General features: G+C 53.7%; 1 protein-coding gene across 5 annotated transcripts in view; it reads right to left on the bottom strand.

The window, feature by feature from the left end:
- Positions 1-5130: 5130 nt before the first annotated feature.
- Positions 5131-25113, bottom strand: part of TFCP2L1 (transcription factor CP2 like 1) — a 61693-nt gene continuing 41710 nt past the window's right edge. For 3 of the 5 annotated variants that reach the window (XM_053214883.1, XM_053214884.1, XM_053214885.1), the window contains 6 exons: positions 23882-23930; positions 23701-23794; positions 21011-21101; positions 19924-20027; positions 17370-17512; positions 12351-13187 (listed from right to left, as the gene is read on the bottom strand). In XM_053214883.1, the coding sequence (XP_053070858.1) occupies positions 12957-13187; positions 17370-17512; positions 19924-20027; positions 21011-21101; positions 23701-23794; positions 23882-23930 (712 nt within the window). In that variant the 3' untranslated portion in view covers positions 12351-12956. The other 2 variants (XM_027056006.2, XM_027056007.2) reach the window with 1 other exon arrangement.

The following is a 25113-nucleotide window of genomic DNA, read 5'->3' as shown; positions in this document are numbered from 1 at the left end:
TCCACTAAGGCAGAATCCAGTAGTAGTTGAACGCTGACTTGAGTCAAAACATCTGGGTTCAGGGGCTCCTGGGCGGGTCTGTCAGTTGAGCGTCTGACTCCTGCTTTTGACTCAGGTCGTGATCTCGCAGTTGGTGAGATTGAGCCTGCGTCGAATCCCAAATTGCGCTCTGCGTCGACAGCACGGAGACTGCTTGAGATTCTCTCTCTCTTCCTCCCACTCTGCCCCTCCCCTTCTTGCTCGCAATAAATAAATAAGCAAAGTTAAAAAAAAAAAAATCTGGATTCCGATTCTTTCTTGGGCAAAGGAAATGAACCTCTCCTGGCCTCAGTTTCCTCCTTCGTACAGTAGGGTCAGTGAGGGCTGACCCGGAATAGGGCTGTTGGGTGCATTGGTATCTACAGACTCCGGATGATGAGGGAGCATGGGGCGGGCTGAGGACAACGTGAAAGCTAGCGCACCTCCCCTTCCCCCAACCAGCCAGGTGGGACGTGTGTGATATTCCTCAGGCTCTCCTGGCTGCCCAAGGACAAAGGAGAGGAAAGAAAACAAATGACCGACTGATAGAGATCACAGTCATACAGGACACGGTCTCCATCAGTTTACAAATGTCCTGGTTAATGACAAGAAAAAGGCAATCTTATCAACAGCCTAATCTCCAGAAACCTATAGACTCAGTTTCCTGGAGCCCCAACATCACCCCTCCATAGTGATGTGGGGAACAAGAGCAAGAAGGGAGTCGCAGGGAAAATTAAATTTCTTCATAACCTGCAGCCCGTTGACAGATACTTGAGGCAAATACAGACTGTGACATTTCTCCAGGAACCCCCTGCTGTCCTAATGTTAATGCCTTACTAGAGGGGAAACAACCTTGGCTTGACCATAGCAAGGCCTCAGGTATCTTCGGAGTCCTCCTTAGGATATCCACGTCCTTCTGGAGATTTCCCACTTGACTCTACCTCCCCAACTTCATAGCATAAAACCAACCACACACATATCCCAGCGCAGCTCTTTCTGCCCACGGGTCCTGTGCCTGCGCTTTAATAAGATCACCTTTTTTTCACCAGAGACGTCTTCAAGAATCCTTTCTTGGTCTTCGGCTGCAGACCCCCCACCATCACCCCAAAACCTCATCTCTGAGAGCTGTGTGCCCCCAGGGCACGTAGACTGCGTCCTGTGGTGGCTGGATTCTTCGGGAGCCTCAGCTTTCAGGCAGGTAAGGAGTGTCATAAGGAACACATGCGCGCGCGCGCACACACACACACACACACACACACACATACACACACCTCTCCATAGCAGCGTATTCTGGATCCTGTGTATTCAGCAGCCTGTGAGCCCTCTGGCACGTGGCAGGTGCCCAACGGGAGGGCCCCTGCCAGGCCCTGGCCATGTTCACGCACCCAGGGTCCCTTTGCCACACACTCCGTACTTTGCCCGGTTCCCTACTCTCCCACCCAAATTCGCCTGTCCCCTGTCCCCTGCCATCGTAGCCCTGTTCTCAGGGCGCTGAGCTAACAAACTAATCTGAAGTCCTGGTAAGAAGGCACAGCCGCTGGCTCCCTGCCCGGTACAGGCACTCTCTCACGAGCGCCTCCTCTTCCACTCCCTCGCTGGCCAATCCCCTATCATTTACTCACCCAACAAACACAGCTGGAGTGGCTTCTCCGGGCCAGGGCCCAGGCTGGACTTCAGAGTGGCGACGGTCAGGCAGACCCACCTCTGTCCTCCAGGAGTTCTGCTCAGTGACAGGGGCGGACTGACAAACGAACAGTTCAGCCTCTTGGTTACTTGGTTATGGGAGCTCAGAGGATGAGCAGGGCTGGTGAGCTCTGTGACCTGTTGGAGCCAGGAAAGAGCTGTGTCCGCAGAAGGAATGAAGGGAGTGGGGAGGGAGGGAGAGCTGGAGGGAGCAAAGGAGAGGTAGGGGGAGGGAAGGAGGGAGGGAAGGAAGGAAGGAAGGAGGGAAGGAAGGAAGGAAGGAAGGAAGGGAGGAAGGAAGAGAGGGAGGGAGGGAAGGAAGGAAGGAAGGAAGGAAGGAAGGAAGGAAGGAAGGAACAAGGAAGAAAGGGAGGGAAGAAGGAAGGAGGGAGGGAGGGAGGAAGAAAGGGAGGGAAGAAGGAAGGAGGGAGGGAGGAAGGAAGGAGGGAGGGAGGAAAGGAAGAAAGGAGGGAAGGGGAGGAGAAGGGCGGAGGGAAGGAGGAAGGGACGGAGGGAGAGAGGAAGGAAGGAAGGAAGGAAGGAAGGAAGGGCAGGAAGTTGGCTGGTTTCCCTCCATCCACCTTTTTCCACTCTGGACGTGTTTGAGGCCCAGCCCCTGCCCCACTCCAGATCAGCCTCTATGATGATCAGATATTCCAATAGCCGCCTTCTGCTAGATAAGCTCCTCCAGATAACCCCTTTCCCTTGTAATTGAGTTTAAATATTGATCCACCCAATCAAGGCAGGTTAATATACAACCCAGCTGAGCTCTGGAAACCTCCTAGCCACCAGGCTCCCTTCCCTGGAGTAAAGGGATGAGGGGCTGGGGCGGGGAGGCACGGGGCCACCGCCTTCCCTGGAAAGCACATGTGGCCCCGGGCCTTACACTGGGGAGTATCTAGTCCCGGCTCTACCCAGACGGGCCCAGTGTCCCTGGCAAGTCCGAGGACTCTCCCCTGGCCTCCATGCCAGCGCCCACAGCACAGAAGCCCCAGTAACTGCCCTTCCCTGCTGAGGACCGAGGACAGAGGTGCTTTGGGAAGTGTAAACTGCTCTGGCCACCGAAGGAGGCAGAGGCAAAGCCAACTCTCCACCGCCGACCTCCGCTGGGAGAGTATGTCCACACACCCCCCTGGGGATTCTGTGTTACGGGCCCTTGGCTGACTCCCTCGGGCTCCTGGAAGTTTGGTCCTCGGGAGTCAGTCTCCTACAGCCTACCCTATTGTGACACACTCCCGGTGGAATCTCCAGCCTGCAGGACAGAGGCCCAGACACCGGGCGCCCCCACCCCCACTGCTGGCTTCGTCTGGTCTCCCATGTGGGCTGCCACAGTCAAGGACGTGGGGGCAGCCGCAGCTCAGGACCTCCGGCTCAAGGCTGCTGGGTGTGGCCGCCGTGCCTGGCCCAGAGCGCACAGTGGGGTCGGGGAGCCAGCAGCCTGCACCCGGGAGGCCCCGCTGCCTCCCCTGAAGGCCAAACCAACAGGTTGCAGGACCAAAATCAGCTTCCTTTACGGTAGGACGGGAGGGTCCCACGGCTGACTGACGGCACCCCTCAAGGCTCTAGACGACCTTCCCATCAGCTGACCCTAACCTTCCCCAGTCCCCCTGACCCCACCACCCATCCTTAGCTCACACCTGGGTCTGCATCTCGAATGACTCATTTCCCCTCCTGGATGTTTCTTCAAGAGAGCAAGTTCCTCCAGGCCGTGGTTCTCCAAGCACAGCCCTCTGCCCGCCAACAGCCCGCTTCTGGGAGCCAGTTAGACACGCACATTCTCAGACCCCAGCTCAAACCTCCGCTAGGTTTCAGAGGTGGGCTTGGGGCCCAACAGTCTGTTAAACAAGCCCTCTGGGTGATTCTGATGCTGTTTGAGGACCACAGCGGCTCACCCCGATGCCTGAAAATGGAGCTTCTAGCGGGACTCATCCTGGAAGCTTCATGCCCACTGCACGGCCATCAGAATGTTTGCTGGAAGCAGACCAGCTTCCGGCGTGGTTCTGCGTAGGAAGGCAGCTAGGCCACAGGCTGTGCCGCAGGACGTTTTCTGACCAGTCCCCATCTATTTCTACTCCAGCCCTTCATGATGTCATTCTCCTTTGGATCCTGGAAAACACCCAACTGTTTCCCCCTCCCCACCACCCCGGGAAGCTGCTCCTGGGTTCTGTTGGGAACCTTCTTCTGTGTGACCCAGCTCATTCTCATGGCTTCCCACGCATGGTCTCAAGGCAAGTGACATTTCCGGGTCACAGATGAGAAGATCGGTTTGGGGAGGTTGAGGAGCTTGCTCTCCATCATGTAACCCCACGGTTCCACACCACCATCAGCCCCCGCCATGCACACCCTGTGCACAGAGAAGCCGGGAGAAGGGGACTTTACCGGAGTGTGGCGGGGAGCGAAACGGTGACCCCTGGGTTTGGGAGGCAGGAGGCTCCGACAGGCAGCAGCCCCGGGGCAGTGGGGGGGTAAGGACACAGCACATGTACACGATTGCATGGAGCCCCGGGGGACAGGTGAGCTTGGGAGAGGTGTTGGCCCGGCGTGGAGAAATGAGAACCCCCGTTTGCTGCAGGCGGGAATATAAAGTGTGGAGCCATCGTGGGCACAGTAGGACCACAAGACCAGCAAATCCACCTCTGGTGTCTATCCAGAAGCGGAGGCAGAGACTCAAACGGACACCTGCCTGCCTGTGTCCACAGTGGCATGATTCACAAATGGCCAACAGGTGGCAGCAGCCCAGGTGCCCACGGACAGATGAAGGGATCAACACAATGTGGCGTGTACATATGGCGGAGTACCATCCACCCTTAAAAAAGGGAAGCCTGTTTAGGGGCGCCTGGGGGGCTCAGTCGGTTGAGCGTCCGACTTCGGCTCGGGTCATGATCTCCAGTTCTTGAGTTCGAGCCCCGCGTCGGGCTCTGTGCCGACAGCTCGGAGCCTGGAGCCTGCTTCGGAGTCTGTGTCTCCCTCTCTCTCTGCCCCTCCCCTGCTCGTGCTCTCTGTCTCTGTCTCAAAAATAAACATTCAAAAATAAAAATTTTAAAAATAATGAATTAAAAAAAAAAAGGAAACCTGTCTCGTGCTGCAATGTGGATGGACCTTGAAGATACTATGCAGGAGTGAAATAAGCCAGTCACAAGGGACAAATAAATACTATCTATATGATTCTACTCGCGTGCAGTACCTGGAACAGTCACAGTCATAGGGACAAAGTGGAACAGTGGTTACAGGGCGCTGTGTGGGGGAAAGGGTACAGTTTCAACTGAGGAAGATGAAACGGTCCTTGGAGTTGGAAGGTGGGGGTGGTCGTACTTGATGCTACTGACCTGTGCTTGCTTCAACATGGTTAAGATGGCAAATTTCGTGCTATTCTGCATTTGACCACAATTTTAAAAGAGAGAAAGAGACTGCAGGCCTGAGCCACAGGGGTTTCTTACAAATGAGTTTTATTTGCATTCTGACCCAAGCACAGATCCCACAGGCAGATTTCTCATCTGCACAATGGTTCAGTAACAAGTGCAAAATATGCTTTATTCCAGGTACAAAAAACAATGTGGCAGTATGACAACTTCCGACTCGATGCCCACCTCCCCACGACCCATCACACCCACTTGACCCATCCAAAGCCCACGCCACCCCAATAGACTCCCGCCACCTTTGGGAAAGGGTCACCCGATCTGGAGAACGCTGGGGAAGTTACATCTTAAGAAAGAATCACATTACATACAGGAACATTCGAGGACACAGACACCAAGTTTTTACCCAGCGTAAAGGTAATAAAAGGGGAGGGTTGGGAGGGGGGGGAGGGGGCACACAAAACAATCCCCTTCTCTTGTAACAACCAAGCCCCACAAATGTTTCCCCACCGTTCGGAACGCACCAAGCCCGATGATGCAGTCTCAGGATGAAAGCTAGCGCTGGGGAAGGAGCTAGCCCCCCAAATCTGGCGTGTGAGAACGTGGGGTGTGGATGTGCGACCCAGACTCAGATTCTCGTCCTGGCTCAGTCCACCAGTAGCTGTAGGACCCTGGGCCGGCATCTGATCTGTCTTGATTTCCTCACCTGCAAAGCTGGGTCACAGTAGCCTCAGAGCAGAGTGGGAAGGATGGAAAGGGACAATGACAAGAGTGGTGAGCTCGATACCTGACCCAGGAGAGACCAGACAGCATCTGCCACTACTGTGTTGGCATTGCTACTAACGGGAGGCTGAATGCAGCGTCTGGCCGCTGCACCTGGAGTGAGAAGCAAGGGGCCCACAAAGACCAGAGTCACCCCCCAGGAAGACAGACCCCAGCATGGGGGACTCAGCCCATAAGGTTAGCTGTTGGCCGCACTCTAGCTTCTCCTGGGGACAGAACCAGAAGTCCAGGCCCATAGAACCCTTCCTCGGAGCCAGACAGTGGCCTCTCTCTGTCACCAAGCTGAGGCTCCCACAAGCGGTTCCCTCGGTTTGAAAAAAGAGCAGAACGTTCAGGGAGAAACTTGCGGGACCCAGAGAAGCCAAGAGGTCCTCAAGGTGCCAGTTGGAGGTGAAGGTCAGGCTGTGAGCTCCAGGATAGGAAAGCTCCAGTGACCTCAGTCAGGAGGCCACCGCCCTCCACAGCTTGCCGACCTGTTAATACCAGCAAAGGACCCTTCGACACACACGGCGCTCTGACACCAAGCCCTGGCACGTGCCCAGGGTGCAAAGGCCCACCAGGTCTCCAGGAGCAGGCCAGCGGCCAGGAAGAGGAAGGAAAACCCAGACGGCTGGGGTGAACCCTTCACAAGTGAGGGAGCGACAGGCAGGGGAGACCAGCACTGCTCGGCCAAACACATCTCTTGCCTCAAAGCTCAAAACAAGTTAAGTACTTTTTATTGTTACTATTGTCTGAGAGTCCTTACTTAATGGGATTTCCAGTGGGGACAGAAAGCAACAGAAAGCTTGACCTCCTCAGTGGGTTGGCAAAGTTTTTCCATAAAGGGCTAGATGAGTCAGCTGCCCTGCACAGAGCAGCAAACCCACCTCTCCAAGAGCCGCTGCTCGGGGACGTTGCCCCTAGACGGCCACTAAAGCAGGAGGGGCATGGCAGGTCTAGCGCTGGGCCACTGGCCGGGGTGCCACCACTCAGAGCTACTGGCTGTCCCCCACGGGAGGAGGGAGAAGGATGGTACAAGAGAAGGCTTCGCAGAGAGGTCTGGAGAGCTCAGAGGAGGCTTCAAGGAGCTCGCAGGGTGCCCTGGGTGGGGCCTGACCAGCACCTTGCTGCTCGCAGACCCACTGCCCTGCCCCCAGGGGGTAAAGGGAGTCCAACCATCTCCTCCCAGCCGGCCTGACTGATGGTATCACACAGAGCATGTGACCGTGAGGCAGCTGTGTGGCAGACCGACTCCATGAGCCCTGTTTCGGGGGTCCTTGTCAGAGGTCAGCTGCCGGCACTGCTCCCCTCCCCAGAAGAGGTGGACTTAGGGTGTGCATTCCCCCCAAGTAGGGCAACTTTACCCCTGACCCGTTCCATCAGAGTCCGAACCAGGGTGCCACACAGGATCTAAAAGCAAGAGCATCAACCCCCACATCCAGCTGAGCTGAGAATATCCAGAGCTGCACTCAGGCCAGATACAGGGGCGAGGAGAGGGACCCGCGTGTGCACACGCGCGCGTGTGCATACGCGCGCACACACACACGCGCGCACACCGGTAGTGTAGACGTGGGGCTGGCCAACACAGGTCTGGGCTCAGGCTGCCAGGGAACCCTTCTTAAAGAGGCGCACACAGGGGCACCTGGGTGGCGCAGTCGGTTAAGCGTCCGACTTCTGCCAGGTCACGATCTCGCGGTCCGTGAGTTTGAGCCCCGCGTCAGGCTCTGGGCTGACGGCTCAGAGCCTGGAGCCTGCTTCCGATTCTGTGTCTCCCTCTCTCTCTGCCCCTCCCCCGTTCATGCTCTGTCTCTCTCTGTCCCAAAAATAAATAAACGTTGAAAAAAAAAATTTAATAAAAAAAAAAAAGACACGCACACAGCGGCCTGAGCAGGAGCACTGGTGGTGCCCTGTGCGACCAGGATGCGTGCCCCGACCCGTTACTGGCCCGCCGAGGACTTCACGTAGGGGACAAAGGGAAAGCCCTGCCGCCCTTCACATTCACCTCACGACGGAGCCGCCCACGACTCCAGACAGGCAGACACTCAGGCCAAGCGAGGGTCTGGGGGCCCTGGCTCCCGCCCCCCTGCGCCTTCCACTTCCTCCTGCACCACGGGCACTGTCATGCCGCCACCCTCACCCCTCATGCTCTGCTCTTCCACCTTCCTAGAGCCTCCAGGCTCACTCCCTCTGCTCCACCAACAACAGCACAGGTTTTCCATTTTCCTCATCAACTCGTTAATGATTTTCAGAGCTTAGGTCACTCAGGCCAGGCCCCGGAGCCACGCTGGACTTGGAAACTTGTGACACACTGCTCGGCCAGCCCCAGTGTGCTCCCAGTGAACCCCCCTCTACGTTCACAGCTCTTCCCAAGGGGCCACAAGCTGCCCGGGCAGGAGGTCTGCAGGGACGCTGTCTGGCCTTTGCTTAGGACCCGAAGCCCCAGGCTTCAAGCTCCCTTCCCTATCCTGCTCTTTCCATCCATCCCTTTTCCCCTGAGAATCCTATTGTTCTCCCTCTGTGACGTCAAGGTAAAGGTGCAACCTGGTAAACAGGAAAAGGTTGATCACAACCCTGCAAACGGAAAAAGAAATGCGATGGCCTGAGAATAAGGACCTCAACTCGAAGCTTCTGGTTCAAGATGGTGGACTGAGCACTTGAGGAGATCCTCTCTCTCTTCCGCAGGGGGGGGCATCTTTAAAAACTGCTGCTGCCGTGGAGAAGCCACAGCCTAGAATCATGGGTGGGGGGGGGCCAGTGGGTACAGTTCCGGGAGGGGCTGCCCCACCCCCCAGGCCCAGGTCCTGGCCTCAGAGCCCTTGGGAAAGAGAGTGGACAGGAGTGGGAAGCTATGGCTTCTCTGCTTTGAAATGAAAAAAATAAAATGGACAGCTAGCTCATCTGAGTTCTGAGGAAGGAGGACAAGCTGTCGAAACCAAGCAGCTGAAACATTTTAGTGCCAAATTAAGAAGCGTATTTATTTCCTACTTCTTTGCAAGCTACAAGACTCCACTAGAACCACAGGGAGAAGGTGAAAGGGGCGTCTGGATGGCTCAGGTGGTGGGGCCTTGGTCTCGGGGTCATGAGCTCGAGCCCCACGTTGGGTGTAGAGATTACTTAAAAATAAAATCTTTAAAAAAAGGAGAAGGTTAAAAACAAACAAACACAGACAGTAGTGGGGGGTTCCAGAAAATGGAAGATTCCACTAACAGCAAACTTAAGGTAACAGATCTTTATCAGACCCCCATTTGGAACTAAATAAAAAGGAGTCTGCCACAATTAATAATTAAAATCGAGACTGTCATTGCTTGGCCTAGGGAGTGGCATCACTTAGGTCTAGTGACTGACAGACCCCTTGAAAGGCTGGAAGTCAGAAGACCAAAGGTCTAGTCCTGACTCTTGTGACCTTGGGCAAATTATTCTACTTCCTTGTGGCTCACTGTCCTCAAAAAAGGAAATGACTGGTCCTGACTTTCCCCTAGGACTAATGTGTGGAGTTAGAACATGCACCATGAAAGGCCACCAAGTATCAGAGCACAATATGACCCTGTCCTGTTGAGGTTAAGGGGGAGTAAGGGTGAGACACTCAGAGAACAGAAAGCCCGTTATAAAAATGGTGGAGCCAGACATGGGCTGGGGACGGGAGAGGAGGTCAACCACTCGTGCTGGAACAACTGGGTGCCCACAGGCAAAAGAGTGATGCTGGACCTCTACTCACACCATGTACAGAAATTAACTTCAAATGAATCAAAGGCCACTACTGAGCTCAAACTATGAAAATTCTTAAAAAGAAACATAGGCACAAATTTTCTTGAACTTGGATTACACCATGGTTTTTCAGATAGGGCACAAAAAGCACAAGCAAGGAAAAGTAGGGGATCTTGGACACCATCGAAATTAAAAACTTTTGTGCTGTGAAGGACATCGTAAGAAGGTGAAGACAATCCACAGAATGGGAGAAAAGTTTTACAGATCACAGAGCTGACAAAGGACCTGTATCTAGAATATACAAAGAACTGATGCAACTCAGCAATAAAAAAAGACCAGTGACCCAAATAGAAATGGGCAAAGGATCTAAACAGGTATTTCTCCAAAGAAGACATAGAAATGGCCAATAAGCACATGAAAAGATGGTCAACGTCAGTAGTCACTGGGGAAATGCAAATCAAAACCACAGTGAGATACCACTTGACACCCATTAGAGAATGTTCTAATCAAAAAGCAGCAAGTGTTGGTGAGGATGTTGAAAAACGAGCCCTCCTACACTGCTGGTGGGAGGCTAAAATGGTGCCACTGCTTTGGAAAACCATCTGGAAGTTTCTCAAAAAGTTAAACATAGAGTTCCGTAGGACCCAGCAACGCCAGGGTATACGCCCTGGCGAAAGATGTATGCAGGGTATACATCCTAGGTATATACCCAAATGAAATGAAAACATTATGTATGCAAAAACCTGTACAAATATGTTCATAGCAGCATCATTCGAAACAGCTGAAAAGTAGAAACTCGCGTATCAATCGGCTAACGAATGGATAAACAAACTGTGACACATCTATCCAGAGAATGAAATACTACTCAACTATAGAACTGACTGAAGTATGAATACATGTTCAACACAGATGCCCCAGAAAACATTACGCGAGAGAAAAAAAAAAAAAAAAAAAGCCAGTAACAAAAGGCCACTCACTGTAATTCCATATCCATGAAATGTCCAGAATAAGTAAATCTACATGGAAAGGAGACTTGTGGTTGCCTAAAACAAGGGGAGCTGGGGGGAAAGTGGGAGGGTGATCACTAAAAGAAACAGGGTTTCTTTTGGGGGTGAGAAAAATGTCCTAAAATTGAATGTGCTGACTCTGTGAATTTACTAAGAACCATAGAGCGGTATGCTCTGAATGGGTACACTGTATTGTATGTGAATTATATCTCAATAAAGCTGTTACCTGCTCCCGCCCCCTCCCGCAAAACAGGAAAGGAATCAGGAGCCTGTTTTACTCTGTAGGAACACCATACCACCTGTGGTCCCAACATAACTCTTACTTAGAGAGCCCCTTTCACCCTGAGAAGTGTCTTGATTTATATAATGAGTTTCTATCATCGCCCTATCACTGTGTGATATCAGGCAGATGGCTCTGCCCCTCTAGGTTTCATTTTCCCCAACTGGAAAGCAAGGTCTACCCAGTTCAGATCATCTTTGACCCCAGCGCTATAATCTCCTAAAGCTCTGCTTTAGAAGTTGTAAAATCCTGCTCCATTGATCATAGGGCTTCTCAATGCTCTGAAAGTTAAACCTAAGTTAGCGAAGAGTATAGATCACTGCGTGCCGGGAAACAGACGCAAGACAAAGCCTAATTGCTGAGTTTACTGGTTACTGATAATCAGAGTTCCCCAGAATTAAGCCACTAAGAAACGTGATCCAACCACTCCAATGCAGGCAAAATGCCCTAAACACTCCCTCCATGCATGAAAAAAGATAAACATTTAAATTGGGGCCGCACAGAAAAGATGAACCCTAGGAAACTTGGTAAGTTTGGCAGTCGTCAGCCAAGGTCTTCTTTAAATGGGACCTGGTTAAGTCCATCCAACAGGGCCTGCTATCATGACCATCAAGGTCATCTGATCACATAGCCGAATACTCATTTCCTAATCTTCCTTACCCATGATTGCTTAGGGCATAAAATTACATAAAAGGGGCTCAAGCAAAATATCATTCTGTTCTCATCCCTTTCATACTCGTGAGAACGTACCTGAAAAATAGTTGTTCTATCCTCTCCTTCTTCCTTCCAAGGGCACAGACCTAGGTCTATGTGGCCAGTCCTACACAAGCATCGTGGTGTCTATATCACCAATGCAGAGACAGGAGCCCATCGCTGGGCACTGCAAAAGCAGGTCCTTAGAAACGGAGTCAAGGTGAAAGCAGCAGAAGGCACAGAATAAGTCCCCTTCCCACCGATCCATCCAAGAGGCAGAAAGACAGATGCCCACATTTCACAGGGTCGCTGAGAAGGGGAACCAACACGAAGACAGAACACTGGCAAGCCACCTACATCCAGTCAGCAGTCCTGGTCATGGAGCCGGTTCCCAGAAAAGGTGAAGGTCGGGGGGACGCACAGCCTTCCCGGGAGGCAGGGGAATGGTCAGAAGGCACCGAGACACTCAGTGAACTGGCCTCCAACTAGGGAGCAAGGGGTTTCAGAGAAGATGGCCCTGCCATTTGCCTCTTTAAGATAGCAGGGCTGGGAAAAGAACGAGGAAGATTCAAAAGCTGGAGGCCAAGAGGAAGGAGAGAGGAGCCGCTGGGTTTCTGTACACCAGAGACTGCATCCACAGGGTTCTGCTGGTTCGTGGGCTGTGATCTTCCTGGACTGGGCCAAGTCCCTCCCAGCCACAGCCCGCCAGGGGAGGCTGCGGCGTAGAGTGGTGCGGTTTCTACATCCATTGGGCTGTGGGGTGGGGGCCGTACTTCACACGCTGGACTTTCGCTCAGAGGCCACATTTCAGGATGACGTGGTAGCCATCATTGCTCTCAGCTGCAAAGAGAAACACTGGACATTTCACAGGAAGAAGGGCAAGACAGCATGACCTTGGGGAAGGAGGGAGGGCACGGTACGGATGTACCGGCAGGAGTCCCTCCACGGATATTGGCTCCAAACAGATGCATAGAGCAAAGGGTGCTAACAAAACCAGGCATCTTAACACATGCTTCATGGCAATGAGCCTTTCTACTACAGCCCTGGGCCCAAGGACTGAAGGCTCTATGTCCAAGAAGGCTTTGAACAAACTGTGGTTCTCGGGGTGTTATTGCCCCCAGCTCTCTGAAGGCAGCTGCTGGCTAGATCCAGAGAACAGAGGGGAAAGGAATGGCCCTGTCAGAGTCCAGAGTCTGTGACCTGGTCATAGGGCATTCATTCTGATATACTCCATACATTCACCTGCCCCGGGCCTAAAGAGGGTCACAGCTAGTCTTTCTGTCTCCTGGCACACGAGTTCCTTCTCAGACACCTTCCCCAAGTGGAACCTTCATGTCCCACCCCAGCCCCAGATCCCTGATCCACCAGGCCTACAGGCTGAGTGAGGGAGTTCATGGAGAACACATCGCCTGGCAAGGATTTCCCCTTCAGAACAGACTATGGGGGCCAATCTCAATAGTTCTCGCATTTCCAGGGCAAGGCTTCACAGGAAGTCTGCGTTCCTTTTCCCCAGATGATGTCCCCAGATAACGCTGTCTCCAGGGACCCACCGCGCAGGCAGGCCCCACTCACCCTATTACCCAGAGAGGAGGCAGGGGGCGCAGCCAGGAGAAGGGGTGAGGGGGCTTTACCTTTCAAGGTACTGAGGATAAAACAAGACTCATCCTGGAAATTCTGCACCATCTGAAAGGCAAAAGACAGACCATGTCCCTTCAACAAGGACTTCCTAATATGAAAAGCCTCAGTGACACGGAGCTAAGCCACCACAGCTGGCGGAAATGACGGTCACTGTGTTTGCACAAATGCAGGAGAACGGTTCCACTAACACTTACTAAGGAAACATGAAACAAGATAAATGTACAAAATGATTACCATTTTAAGTAACAAAAACTGAACAGAAAGGACAGAAAGGAGCCTGGCAGGGAAGCAAAATGTGCACATTTAATACAGAACTACATGTTTGTTTGCTTTCGTTTTGCGTTCTCCTAGTTACTTGGTCCTCCAATCCTTACAGTGGCCACATTACAGAAGCGTGTGTGTGTACAATAGCAACAACGACAAAAAAATTACAGTGCTTAAAAAAAAAAAATACCTTGGTGATTGGTAGCCTCCGTATATCAGACTCCCAGGAGGACCAATAGAAACACAGCGCCACCCCCTATGTGTACAAAGTGGCAGGAATGAAAGCATTACTCAGCCAAGTCTCTCCAGTTCTCATTCTGATTAACCACCAAGTGACCTTGGGCAAGTCAACCTTTTTCCTGCTGGTCTCCATGCCCTATCTGTAAAATGGGGCTGTTTCCATAACAGAAGAACAGAACCAGGGTGTAGAACAATGCAAACTGGTACCCGCTGCTGGTGGAGTGTTCAGCCATATGACCGCTGTATGAAACTTGCCCACAGGATCTAGGACATTCCTCCTACAGGCTGGGGTTCTAGATAAACTCCGGCACGTGGACACACAAAGCGCACCTGAGAATGTTTAGAGCAGCGCTGTCTGTTAACTAGAGGGGGCGCCTGGCTGGCTCCGTGGGAGGAGCATGGGACTCTTGATCTCAGGGTCATGAGTTCGTGCCCCACGTTGGGTGTGGAGATTGTTTAAACAAAAACTTAAAAGAAACTGCTAACTGGAGACCGTGCCTGTGTCAGTCAGCGGAAGCACGAACAAACTGTGGCCTAATCATGCTACGCCATTCAGTGCACCACTGGCCTCCAGCAGCATCTGACCTGTGTGAAATCTCAAAAATATACAGGGAATCGGGGCGCCTGGGTGGCTCAGTCGGTTAAGCGTCCGACTCTGGCTCCGGTCATGATCTCGCGGGGTTCATGAGTTCAAGCCCCGCGTCGGGCTCTGTGCTGACAGCTCAGAGCCTGGAGCCTGCTTCGGATTCTGTGCCTCCCTCTCTCTCTGCCCCTCCCCTGCTTGCACTCTGTCTCTCTCTTTCTCAAAAATAAATAAAAATTCAAAAAAAAATTTTTTTAATATACAGGGAAATGAAAGAAAGTCACAGAAAAATATGCTATTATTCCACCTATATCAAGTTTTAAAATAGGCAAAATTAAATATGTTGAGGAGGAACAAAGGAGCGATTAACACAAAATTCAGACCAGCAGGTGGAGGGATGGAGTGGAACAGGAAAGGAGCCCACAAAGGGGCTAACACAATGTGGCACTAACCGGAATGCAGGTATCGGGCACTTAAGCATACATCTGCCATATTTCACAATATCAACGGAAAGAATATTAAAAATATACTTAAACATACCCCCCCCCACACACAGACTAGCCAACACGATGGCAAAACCCCTTTCCAAATTAAAAAACTCAAGCTACATTTTACTGCCCCCCAAATCCTGCAAATCCATCCACCTGTCGACCCCTGCCCCTCCCTGCAGGGCCTAATGATGCATGAAGTACATTTATTCTATACTACTGGCCTGTGCCCTCTAGGACTCTTGGCGGCCCAGCCACTTGGGCATGCAAAGCCCTAAGCAGAGCCCACTTGGGCTTAATCAGTAACTCCCTTGTTTAATTAAGTGCCCTTGCACCTCAGGGGCTGGCTCCGCGGCTGGCCAGGCTGCCTCCAGCACTCTGGCAATTAAGAACCAAAGGTTTCCAATTGATTCAGGGTTAAGAGGCAAGGAGACTTCAGGGGAATAAGAATCGCCTACTTAGCTGAGGTAGCTTTTGAGTTCTGTTCTCTGCTTCACTTGCTTAACTGCTTACTCTGGAGGGCACAGGGCAAGCTGGGGAAGGAACTTCCTGCAGGGACCCGTGAAATTGCAAGGGTTCCGCACATTCTTGGCTTTTGTCTTCACCAAAGAAATTCATTGTGAAATGCAAAGTGACACATTTTCCGTGCCGCTACAGCAGTCCATCGCTCAGGGTGTCTCAACCTTCCTGGCTACTCTAAAGTTAGTGCTCAAGTCGGGAACTCTGGGCTTCATCTGATCTGTGAAACGGGGGTGCAAAAATAGCTGCACTGGATTTGAACATAATGACATGGACGGAGTTCTGAACCGGTGACAAAGACAGCAAGTTGCAGAAAATGTACAGCTGGACCTTTGGGATGGGCGTGTGTGTGTGTGTTAAAGATTTTATTATTTTTAAGAAATCTCCACACCCAACATGGGACTTGAACTCACAACCCCGAGATCAAGAGCTGCGTGCTCCACTGAGCCAGCCAGGCGTCCATCTTTGTCATGTGTTTTTAAAACCCACACCTACACAACCTACACAACGCTCGGGCACATGACGGACGCTCGCACAAAACGTCGTCTGGCAGAATCCCTTCAAAGCTAACATAAACTCTTCTAGGAAAAGAGTGGGGAAGATAAGGACCCTTCACATTTGCCTTCAGCTGGTTTACACTTTTTAAATTTTTTTTAATGTTTGTTTATATTTGAGGTGGGGGGAGAGTGGGGGAGGGACAGAGAGAGAGGGAGACACAGAATCCGAAGCAGGCTCCAGGCTCTGAGCCATCAGCATAGAGCCTGATGCCGGGCTCGAACCCACAAACCGTGAGATCATGACCTAAGCCAAAGTCGGACGCTTAACCGACTGAGCCACCCAGGCGCCCCGATTTACACTTCCTGACTTATACTAATTGTGAATTGCTTTTGAGTTCAAAAGGAAGGCAATCGCTGCCCCCTTGCCAACCTCCAGGACCAAACTGCCATGAAATGGGGGGCTCTCACCACCCCTATCTGGGGTCTCCTGGTGCCTGATGCTATTTTCTCATTTTATCCTTACTCCATCCTCCTTGGTGGGTATACTTATCCCCATTTTACAGCTGTGTAAACTGAGGCTCACAGAGGTTATGTAAATTTGCCCCAGGTCACTCCGCTCCTGGGAGCAAGGTCCAGGTGGGGACACGCATCCAATCCCAAAGCCCACATCTGCTCTGCACTCCCAGCCACCATTCGGGTGCCATGTCACCTACAGTCCTCTCCAGATGCTTTCAGAGTTCTCACAGGGGGCTCAGGGGGCTGCCCCTGCCCCCATTAGCCCAACTGTGTTTATAAAGGCCTCATTTCAGGGGAGGTGGCACAGCCTGCTGTCTATGAGCTGGGCTCTACAGCCAGACACCAGGGTTCCCATCCCCTTACCAGCTGTGAGACCTGGGGCAATTACTCAGCCTCTCTGTGCCTCCAGTTTCCCATTTATGAAGTGGGATCATTTTACCCACTTCACAGGAAGCTGTTGGGATTAAACGAATCACTACACGGGCACTTAGAACAGTAAGCAGTGGGTAAATACCGACACTCCTTACTGTTATTATCAAGAGGAGGGACCGGGATAGAACAGGCCTGAAAGCTCTGTTCTGCCGTGTGCAGGAATGCCTAAACATCCCGGCAAACCAGTTTAATGAATAACCCCCTCCTTAGCCGTGAGTGCGATCAGATCACCGTGTGCCCTCTGCCAGCAGCCGCTTGGGCCGTGTACAGGTCTGTGCGGCCAAGGACAGACCCAGGAAGGCTGCGGCACCTCCACCATTCAGCACAGGAGGGCTCCGTTCTCTCACACGACCTGCATCCTCTCCATCACCTGGCCCCCTGGGACCCGCCGCCCACCCTCCTCCCAACTTCTTCCAGCCCCGACTGTGAGCACCCCAAGGGCAGGGGTGCAGTCTGTGCCGTGGCTCCTGCATGGCGCCTGGCTGAGGATGGGGCCTGGAGTGGATACTAGAGAACTATTTAGAGCCACAGAACTCTCTCCCCCTGCACTCCGGGTGCAGTCAAGGGCATGTGGCACGCGGAGGAGACTTAGCGGCCATCTCTGGATAGAAGTCATCCCCAAGCCCCAGGGGGTGCCTCCCTGCAGCCCCAGGACCCGGGCCGCAAGTCGGGGCTGGGCAGCGCTCACCTCGTTGCTGACCACCACGTGGATGCCGGTGGGGCCCTGCCGATAGACTCGGTGGATGTGCTGGGGGGAGATGCTGTACAGGTTGGCAATCTTCTCAACCAGCTCCAAGGTGGTCAGCTCCTCTAGGAAGATGGCGTGGTACACTGCAGGGTGAGGGACAGGGCCTTCTGTAGAACACACGCCTGCTTTCTAAGGAGCCCACCCCTGTGCCCACCCCCCATCAGTCACTGGGTTGTAAGGATGCCCATGCCCAGACTGATTCGCCAGGCCCTGGCTGGAACAGGCACAAAGCCCCTGCACGGCCCAGTGACAGGGGAACCACAGCGAGGCTATGGGTCCTCATTCCCGTACCCGTCTCTCCTGGGGGGATCTTCCATAGAATGTAGCATTCCTGCGCCCGCCCCACACCCAGTGACACCCATTTAGGGTTGGGAGCTAGAGCGAGATCAGCTGGCACAACTCTGTATTTTAACAAGCTTCCAGCGATTCTGACGTGCGGCCAGATGTGCATCCTCGCAGGAGAGAGGAGAAATCCTGTGTCCCCTTTCCTTCCTTTCCGTTGCACAGAGGGGCCACTGGATGGCTTTGGGGGAGCAAAGAGCGGGATTTAAGGATAACTGCCACTTGACAGCAGGCGAGTCTTGTCCTTGCCCTTCCCCGCAGCACAAATACTACTCAGCTCCAGCACTGCGACCACAAAGGGAAGGGGGGCGCTGGGAGTGTCACCAGCCCGCTGGAAGACAGCAGTGACCCTGAGGCTGGAAATGCTTCCTTATTCGAAACCCAAACCCGCCAGGCGGGAGGCAACTCTGGGCTCCCGGCGGTGGACTACACGCTCAGGGGTGGGGAGAGGGGTGCACAACCAGATTGAATTAGAGATTCCCAAACTCCTACCTCAACCGAGGAACAGAGACCCCATTCTTTCAAAAGCGTGTGTGCGTGCACGTGCAAACGCACACACATCGGCTCCCCCTGAAGGGGTGCCAGCCAAGCAACAGATTCGCCGTCCCAGGATGTCAGACAGGCTGACCGGCCGTCCAACTCCGCAGAGGAGGTGGCCGCTGTGTGCTGCCCCTTCCCGTGCAGACACCAGCTCCAAATGCCAGCCTCTCTCGTGGGAGTCCTTTTTATAACACTTCTAACCTACCTGTGTTTAGGTTACCCTGCTCCACTTTTTCTGAGTTCACTCTGCCAACAAATCAGGCTGGCCACAAACACCCAGACGGCTCGCAGGCCAGCACCCTGTGCTGTAACCTTTTGTCACCGGCCTTGCCTGCCCCCAGCTGAGTGTGGTGCCCACCAGGAGTGCTTGGAGCGGCTGACAGGGTCAGTGGGACACTCCCCTGAACGCCTCCCAAGCCACCTCTCATCCGGGGTCTGGTGGGGGCAGCCTGGGGAAGCACAAGGCTCTAGAGTAGGCAATCCCAGGTTCAAATCCCAACTCGGCCACACGAGAAGCAAGGCCACGAACGATCTCTACACGTCCCAGAGCCTCGGGGCACATGCAGGGTCAGCTCCACAAGCTGAAATCCGTTCTTCACAGGCTGACAGTTGCAAAGCAGGGGGAGGACCCAGACATTCTCCAGAAGCGTACAGGCGCCAGACCCAGGGCTCAGAAGCCAGTTCCTGGGGTCCAACTGTTTGGGTTCTGGCTCTGCCTTGTACGACGCTGTCGTTTGGGGGTAGTTATCCACTCTGTGCCTCAGGGTCCCCCACAGTGAGACAACGTTCCCAACAGCTCCTACTAGAAGCAAATAAGTGAGCACACGGAGCCCTTTGGACAGGGCCAGAGCGATCTGGAGGGACCCGCAGAGACACACGGGGTGCTCCCTCACTCCCTGCAGACACACACAGAGCACAGACTCTACTGACACTGGCAAGCGCCCAGAAGCAAAGCGCTTCCCCTTCCCTGCATCGTCTCGCTGAAACCGCACGCCTTGGGGGTTGGGTTGCTGTCTCTATTTCACACATGTGGAAGCTGCGGCACAGGCCCTGGTACCCTGCCTGAGGCCACACTGCCAACAGGCCACACGGCCAGCACTGGGCCTGACCTCAGCCGTGTCCTCTCACCAAACTGCCTCCAGACTAGACTGCCGACCGGAAAGAGCCACATGCCCCTGAGGTGCTCCTCAGCCCTCGTGCGGCCACCAAACCACATGGGAAAGACTTATCCAGCTGGGGGAAACCACAGGAGGCCACACTGCGGGAATATGGTCACTGAGTGTCACCTGTCACCAGCCTGGGAGCCAGAAAGCCCCACTCCCAATACCACAAGTGGCTAAGTGGCTCTGGGGGAACACACGCCCTCCCTGGGCCTGTTCCCCAGGTAGGAAGGAAGTAAGCTGGACCACACGTTCTGCGGGATGACCTCCACCTTAAAACATTTTGATCCCAGGAGGAAGTTGAACAAAAACTCGTCTTGCACGAAGCCGGAGTGAGATGGGTTCAGTGGCAACGTTCTCTGCAAGAGGACTCAGGCTGCTGCTACATCTTCCTGTTACTCTGCCAACCCCTATAATCGGCCCTGGGTTGGGGAGGGGTGCCCACAACTCACCACACAGACTGCTGTCCCCACCGCCATCCCGCTTCTGCTGCAGGGGCGCTCGGTTCTGCTCCAGCTCCTGACAGACGTAAATGGTCATCTTCGGCCTCACATTCCTGGCAGGAGCAGAGGAAATAAATAGCGGGGAGGGGGGATGGGGGAGGGGGAGGAGGACCAGGCTCTGTTGTTCCGGAACATTCCAGCATGCAGGGGCCCATACTTGTGCTGGGCCTCTACGGCTGCACGTGGGCTCGCCTGCAGGCAGGAGGTCCCACAACAGGCCATGAGGGCACTCTGCCCAGAACACGAGGCTCAAGACACAAGGCGTTTTTTAGGGTGGTAACAAGCGCAAACACCTTCTCCGGCTTTCCAGAACTCAACATGCCCACCGCCCTCCATCCTCACACACCCAGCGAGCTGGAACCTCATTTTACAGAGGAGGAAACTGAGGCTCACAGGGATGAAGGCTTTAACCCCGTTGTAAAACCCGTAAGAGGCAGATCAGATCTGAGATTCACACCGCAGCTCTCTCCCTCCCTCTAAAACTGGGCTGTTCACGTGTGAAAGTTAAATGAAATTTAAAAGTCACATGCTCAGTCACATTAGCCTGAAACCAGGCACCCCACGGCCACACGAGGCCGGGGCTGCCGTACTGAGCGGCGAGGCCCAGACCACTTCCGCCGCAGCAGGTGGCTCCCTCAGACCCAGCCCCGCCCTCCAGTCTGCCCAGAGAACCGGGCGCTGCGGCATGAGGCTGAGTAGCCAATCCAGGCCTCCTTCTGGGAGGAGGCAGCTGGAAACCCAGGACCATGAAAGCTGCTGGGCACCCAGGGAGAGGCTGACATCCAGAGCCAAGGCTCCTGCCGATAGAGAGAGAGAGAGAGAGAGAGAGAGAGAGAGAGAGAGAGAGAGAAGGGGCCTCCGGGCAAGATGAGCAGCGGCCGGCCGGCATAGCCCCGCCCCACCCCCCATGACCCTGATCCCCCCTCAAAGGGCCTCCTTCTGCACCTGCTCCCTGAGGAGCCCTGTCCCTACCAGCCAGCCCACCGGGATGGGGCCTCCTGCCACCCCCTGTATCCAGCTGGACACTGACACCCACCGGCCTTTGATGGCATTAAAGAGCCGGATCCCATCGGCAGGGCCACAGATCTGGACCAAATCGTCTCGAGACATCTTAAGCAAGTCAGCACCTAGGTAGGTAAATGAGGCCACTCGTTAGTGGGACACACAGAAAAGGTCCCCTCCCTGGGCACCTGCAGATGCTGCACCGTGGGCGGGGGGACAGGGAAGAGTCTGCCTCATCCTCAGGGAGCATCAGACATTGCAGGGAGAAAGAAACAGCAAAAAGATAAACATCAGAAAACCACCACACAAGAGAGGAGTAGTGTTCTCAAAACTCAAAAATGGGGCATCTATGAGAGCTGAGAGGTCCTCACAGCCTGTGCCTGCCTGCCACTCCCTCCACACCGTTCACCGGCACGTAACATATGGGCATGGCACCCAGCACGGGATGCCGGTCGCACATGCACTTGCCTGAATACAAAAGTACATGGCTCGCCAGAGGCGGCCGCTCTGAAGGCACCCGTGCTCCCAGCGCACAGATCAAGAGGCAGAATGCTCCCACCCCCCACAGGCCCCTCGTGCCAGCCAGCCCCCCTCCCTGCCAATGGGGAACTGCTGTCCTGATTTCTCATAGGCAGGAGTTTTGCGTGCGTCTTTGAAACTTACATACGTGGAACTGAATCGGCTGTGTTTTCTGATGTCTGCTCCTCCCTCCAAGCTCTATTTAAGGGCTCGTTCATGCTGTTTGTGGTTATACATCATTCATGCCCTTTCTTAGACATTATTGATTGGGTGCATACACCACACTCACGTGTCCCTTCTGCCGATAGGCACTGGGCATGCTCCCAGTTGGGAGCGATTATGAATAAGGTCTATGAACATCCTCGTCTGCAGATACAGTCTCTTCCTCAAAGCTCAAGGAGTCCTCTACAGGCTTGTGCCCATGTGGACTCTCCGAGGCACAAGTATGCTACGAGCCTTCTGCTGAAAACCGGCCAACAGCCACATGGCCAGGAGTGACAATATCCATATTCCCATTTTCCTGCCACAGTTAAGATACAGTTTCAGGTGTATTTCTGTAGGCACAATGGCTCCCCAACACGGAGTAAAAGCCAAACTCCCTCCACTCTTCTACCAGGCCCCTCAGTACCTCTCTGACCTCACTTCCTTCCCCGGTTCCCTTGGCCCCAGTCACCTGGGTGCTCTGCTCTGTGGTCACACCTGTCAGGCATCCACCTTGTGGCCTCTGCACTTTCGCCCCGCTTGGAAATTTCACTGTCCCCCTCCCCACTTGGCTCACGTCCCTCCCTTGGCCCAGCCTCTGCTCAAGGGCACTTCTCAGGAAGACCTGTGCAGAGCACCCCACCTTAAGACGGCAGCCCTCCTCGCTCCTCCCTGGCCGGGGCCACGTCCCTCCTCACAGCCTGCCCATCACAGAAGGGTCACACTGCGCTGAGACGCCTGGTTCACACAGCTGCACTGACTCGAAGCTGCAAGGACCCCTGAGGACAACGTCCCTGTCCCACCGTCCTCGTACCTGCCCCCCAGCACAGAGGAAAGTCTAACAGAAGCTGGGCTAAAAGATGACCACGTGCGGTGCTCCTTCCACTGCCACAGATGCCCTTGGGGGTCGCTCCTCTAGTTCTGGCCAAAACTCTCCTCCCCGTCACTCTGGACTGACTCAGCTTGGTGGCAATGTTCACTGCTCAGTCTACCCTTATACCCCACAGCCCTGGCTCTGGGTCTCTAACAGCCCTGTCAGCAAGGGCTTCAACAACCATTTAGAGAAGGAAGGACCAGATTCCCCTTCTCACCTGTGGCTTCACCACCATCTCACAGGTCGTGCCTCTGGAGACCGTGTGACCGAAAGGCAGCATTACCAGGAAGGCTTGCTGAGTATGCAGCGGCCTCGTTTGCCTGGCCAAGGGGGCCCTTCCCAGGTAGACTAGAGCCCGCCCCATGGGACCCACATGGTCCGCTCTAACAGCCACCCTCGACTGGAAACTTCTAGGGGCAGGATGTCCTAATTTAGCACTTGGCCCAGGGTCGGCAAATGTGAGTGAGTGACCAATGCTATGCTGGGTCCCCGGGACAAAACCACGGCCCTGCAGGCACAGCGGGAGAGTCCTGGAAGGTAACTAGCTTTGTTAAGTGTTTCTAAGATCTAAGACGTGGGTCTTAAAAACAACACAGGGGCACCTAGGTGGCTCGGTTAAGCATCTGACTTCGGCTCAGGTCACGATCTCATCGTTCATGGGTTCGAGCCCCACGTCGGGCTCTGTGCTGACAGCTCAGAGCCTGGAGCCTGCTTCAGATTCTGTGCCTCCTTCTCTCTCTCTGCCCCTACCCTGCTCGCACTCTGTCTCTCCCTCTCTCAAAAATAAATAAACGTTTAAAAAAATTTTTTTTAATAAATAAATTAATTTTAAAAAATAAAAAATAAATAGGGGCGCCTGGGTGGCTCAGTCGGTTGAGCATCCGACTTCAGCGCAGGTCATGATCTCGCAGTTCATGAGTTCGAGCCCCATGTTGGTCTCTGTGCTGACAGCTCAGAGACTGGAGCCTGCTTCGGATTCTGTGTCTCCCTCTCTCTGCCCCTTTCCCGCTCATGCTCTCTCTTTCAAAATGAATAAACGTTAAGGGAAAAAAAAAATTATAAATAAATAAATAAATAAATAAATAAATAAATAAATAAATAAATAAATAAAAACACAGAGATGCTCTCACCCGAGAAGCTGGCAAAGAGCCGGCAAAACTGTGAGAATCTGTTTCGGTGCAGCCACTGCTGGGCGTCCTGGATCGAGGCCGATGGAAGCAGGTGCTGCAGGCAGAGAGAAGGGGCCTTGAAATGACCAGGCAGAGTCTACCCAGGGACACGCGGCCAGAGAGCCTGGCTGCAGACACTTACGTCATTGCCCAAGGGCAGGGTCTCCACTGGGTGGGTTGGAGAGCTGTTCCTGCAAAGGAAGAGAACAGGTCATAAGGTGTGAGGATGGCTTCCAGGACACAGGAAGGTCCCTGGGCCAGGGCTCTCACCTCCCCTCAGGTATGGTGTTGGCTGCAAATGCAGCAGGGCGTCCAGAATTTCCCAGGTCAGAGTGTAGGCAGTAACCACCTGCACAGCCCCTCAAAATCCCTGACCAACCATTCAGGGTAGACACGATGTTCTGGCTGGCAACACAGCCGGGCCAGCGATAACCCCTCCACCCCAAGCTCAGGGTCTGTTTGCATCCGATTCTCTCCCACACCATTTCCACCCCAGCCTCAGCCCCAGGGAAGGGCACCAGCCCTAAAAGCCCCAAACACGACTCTGCACAGTGACTTGGTGCCTGGACAGCAGCAGCTAAACACTTCTCTCTGCGGAGACAGGAGAGGGCTGGGGGCTCCCCAGGGAGGCATCCTACAGTGAACAACAGCCACCCCGGGACGTCCGTCCACGAGAAAAACAGTCTCATCATTGGAGGCACACCGACCTCCCTTCAAGGGCTTGCTACAGAGAAGGCACAGACCTAAATATCTGGATTTTTTTTTTTAATTTTTTTTTCAATGTTTATTTATTTTTGAGACAGAGGAAGATAGAGCATGAACGGGGGAGGGCCAGAGACAGAGGGAGACACAGAATCTGAAACAGGCTCCAGGCTCTGAGCTGTCAGCACAGAGCCCAACGAGGGGCTCTAACTCACAGACCGCAAGATCATGACCTGAGCCGAAGCCGTACACTTAACTGACTGAGCCACCCAGGCACCCCTAAATATCTGGATTTTTAAGTTGAGAGAAAGATACACTTTATTTTTTTTTTTAAGTTTATTTATTTTGAGAGAGAGCACAAGCAGGGGAGGAGCAGAGAGAGAAAGGGAGAGAAAGGGAGAGAGAGAGAGGGAGAGAGAGAGAACGAACCCCAAGCAGGCTCCACACCGTCAGCGTGGAGCCCGACACAGGATTCAATCTCACAAACCATGAGGATCACGACCTGAGTCAAAACCAAGAGTCGGACCCTTAAGTGACTGAGCCACCCAGGCACCCCAAAAGAGAAATACATTTTAAAATGACCCTCCCAGGGGTGCCTGGGTGGCTCAGTTGGTTAAGCATCCATCTTCGGCTCAGGTTATGATCTTGTGGTTCGCGAGTTCAAGCCCTGCG

The sequence above is a fragment of the Acinonyx jubatus genome, chromosome C1, assembly GCF_027475565.1.
Source record: "Acinonyx jubatus isolate Ajub_Pintada_27869175 chromosome C1, VMU_Ajub_asm_v1.0, whole genome shotgun sequence".
Taxonomy (NCBI): Eukaryota; Metazoa; Chordata; class Mammalia; order Carnivora; family Felidae; genus Acinonyx; species Acinonyx jubatus.
Note: the sequence above shows the minus strand (reverse complement) of the source record. Positions and strands in the feature narration are given on the sequence as shown.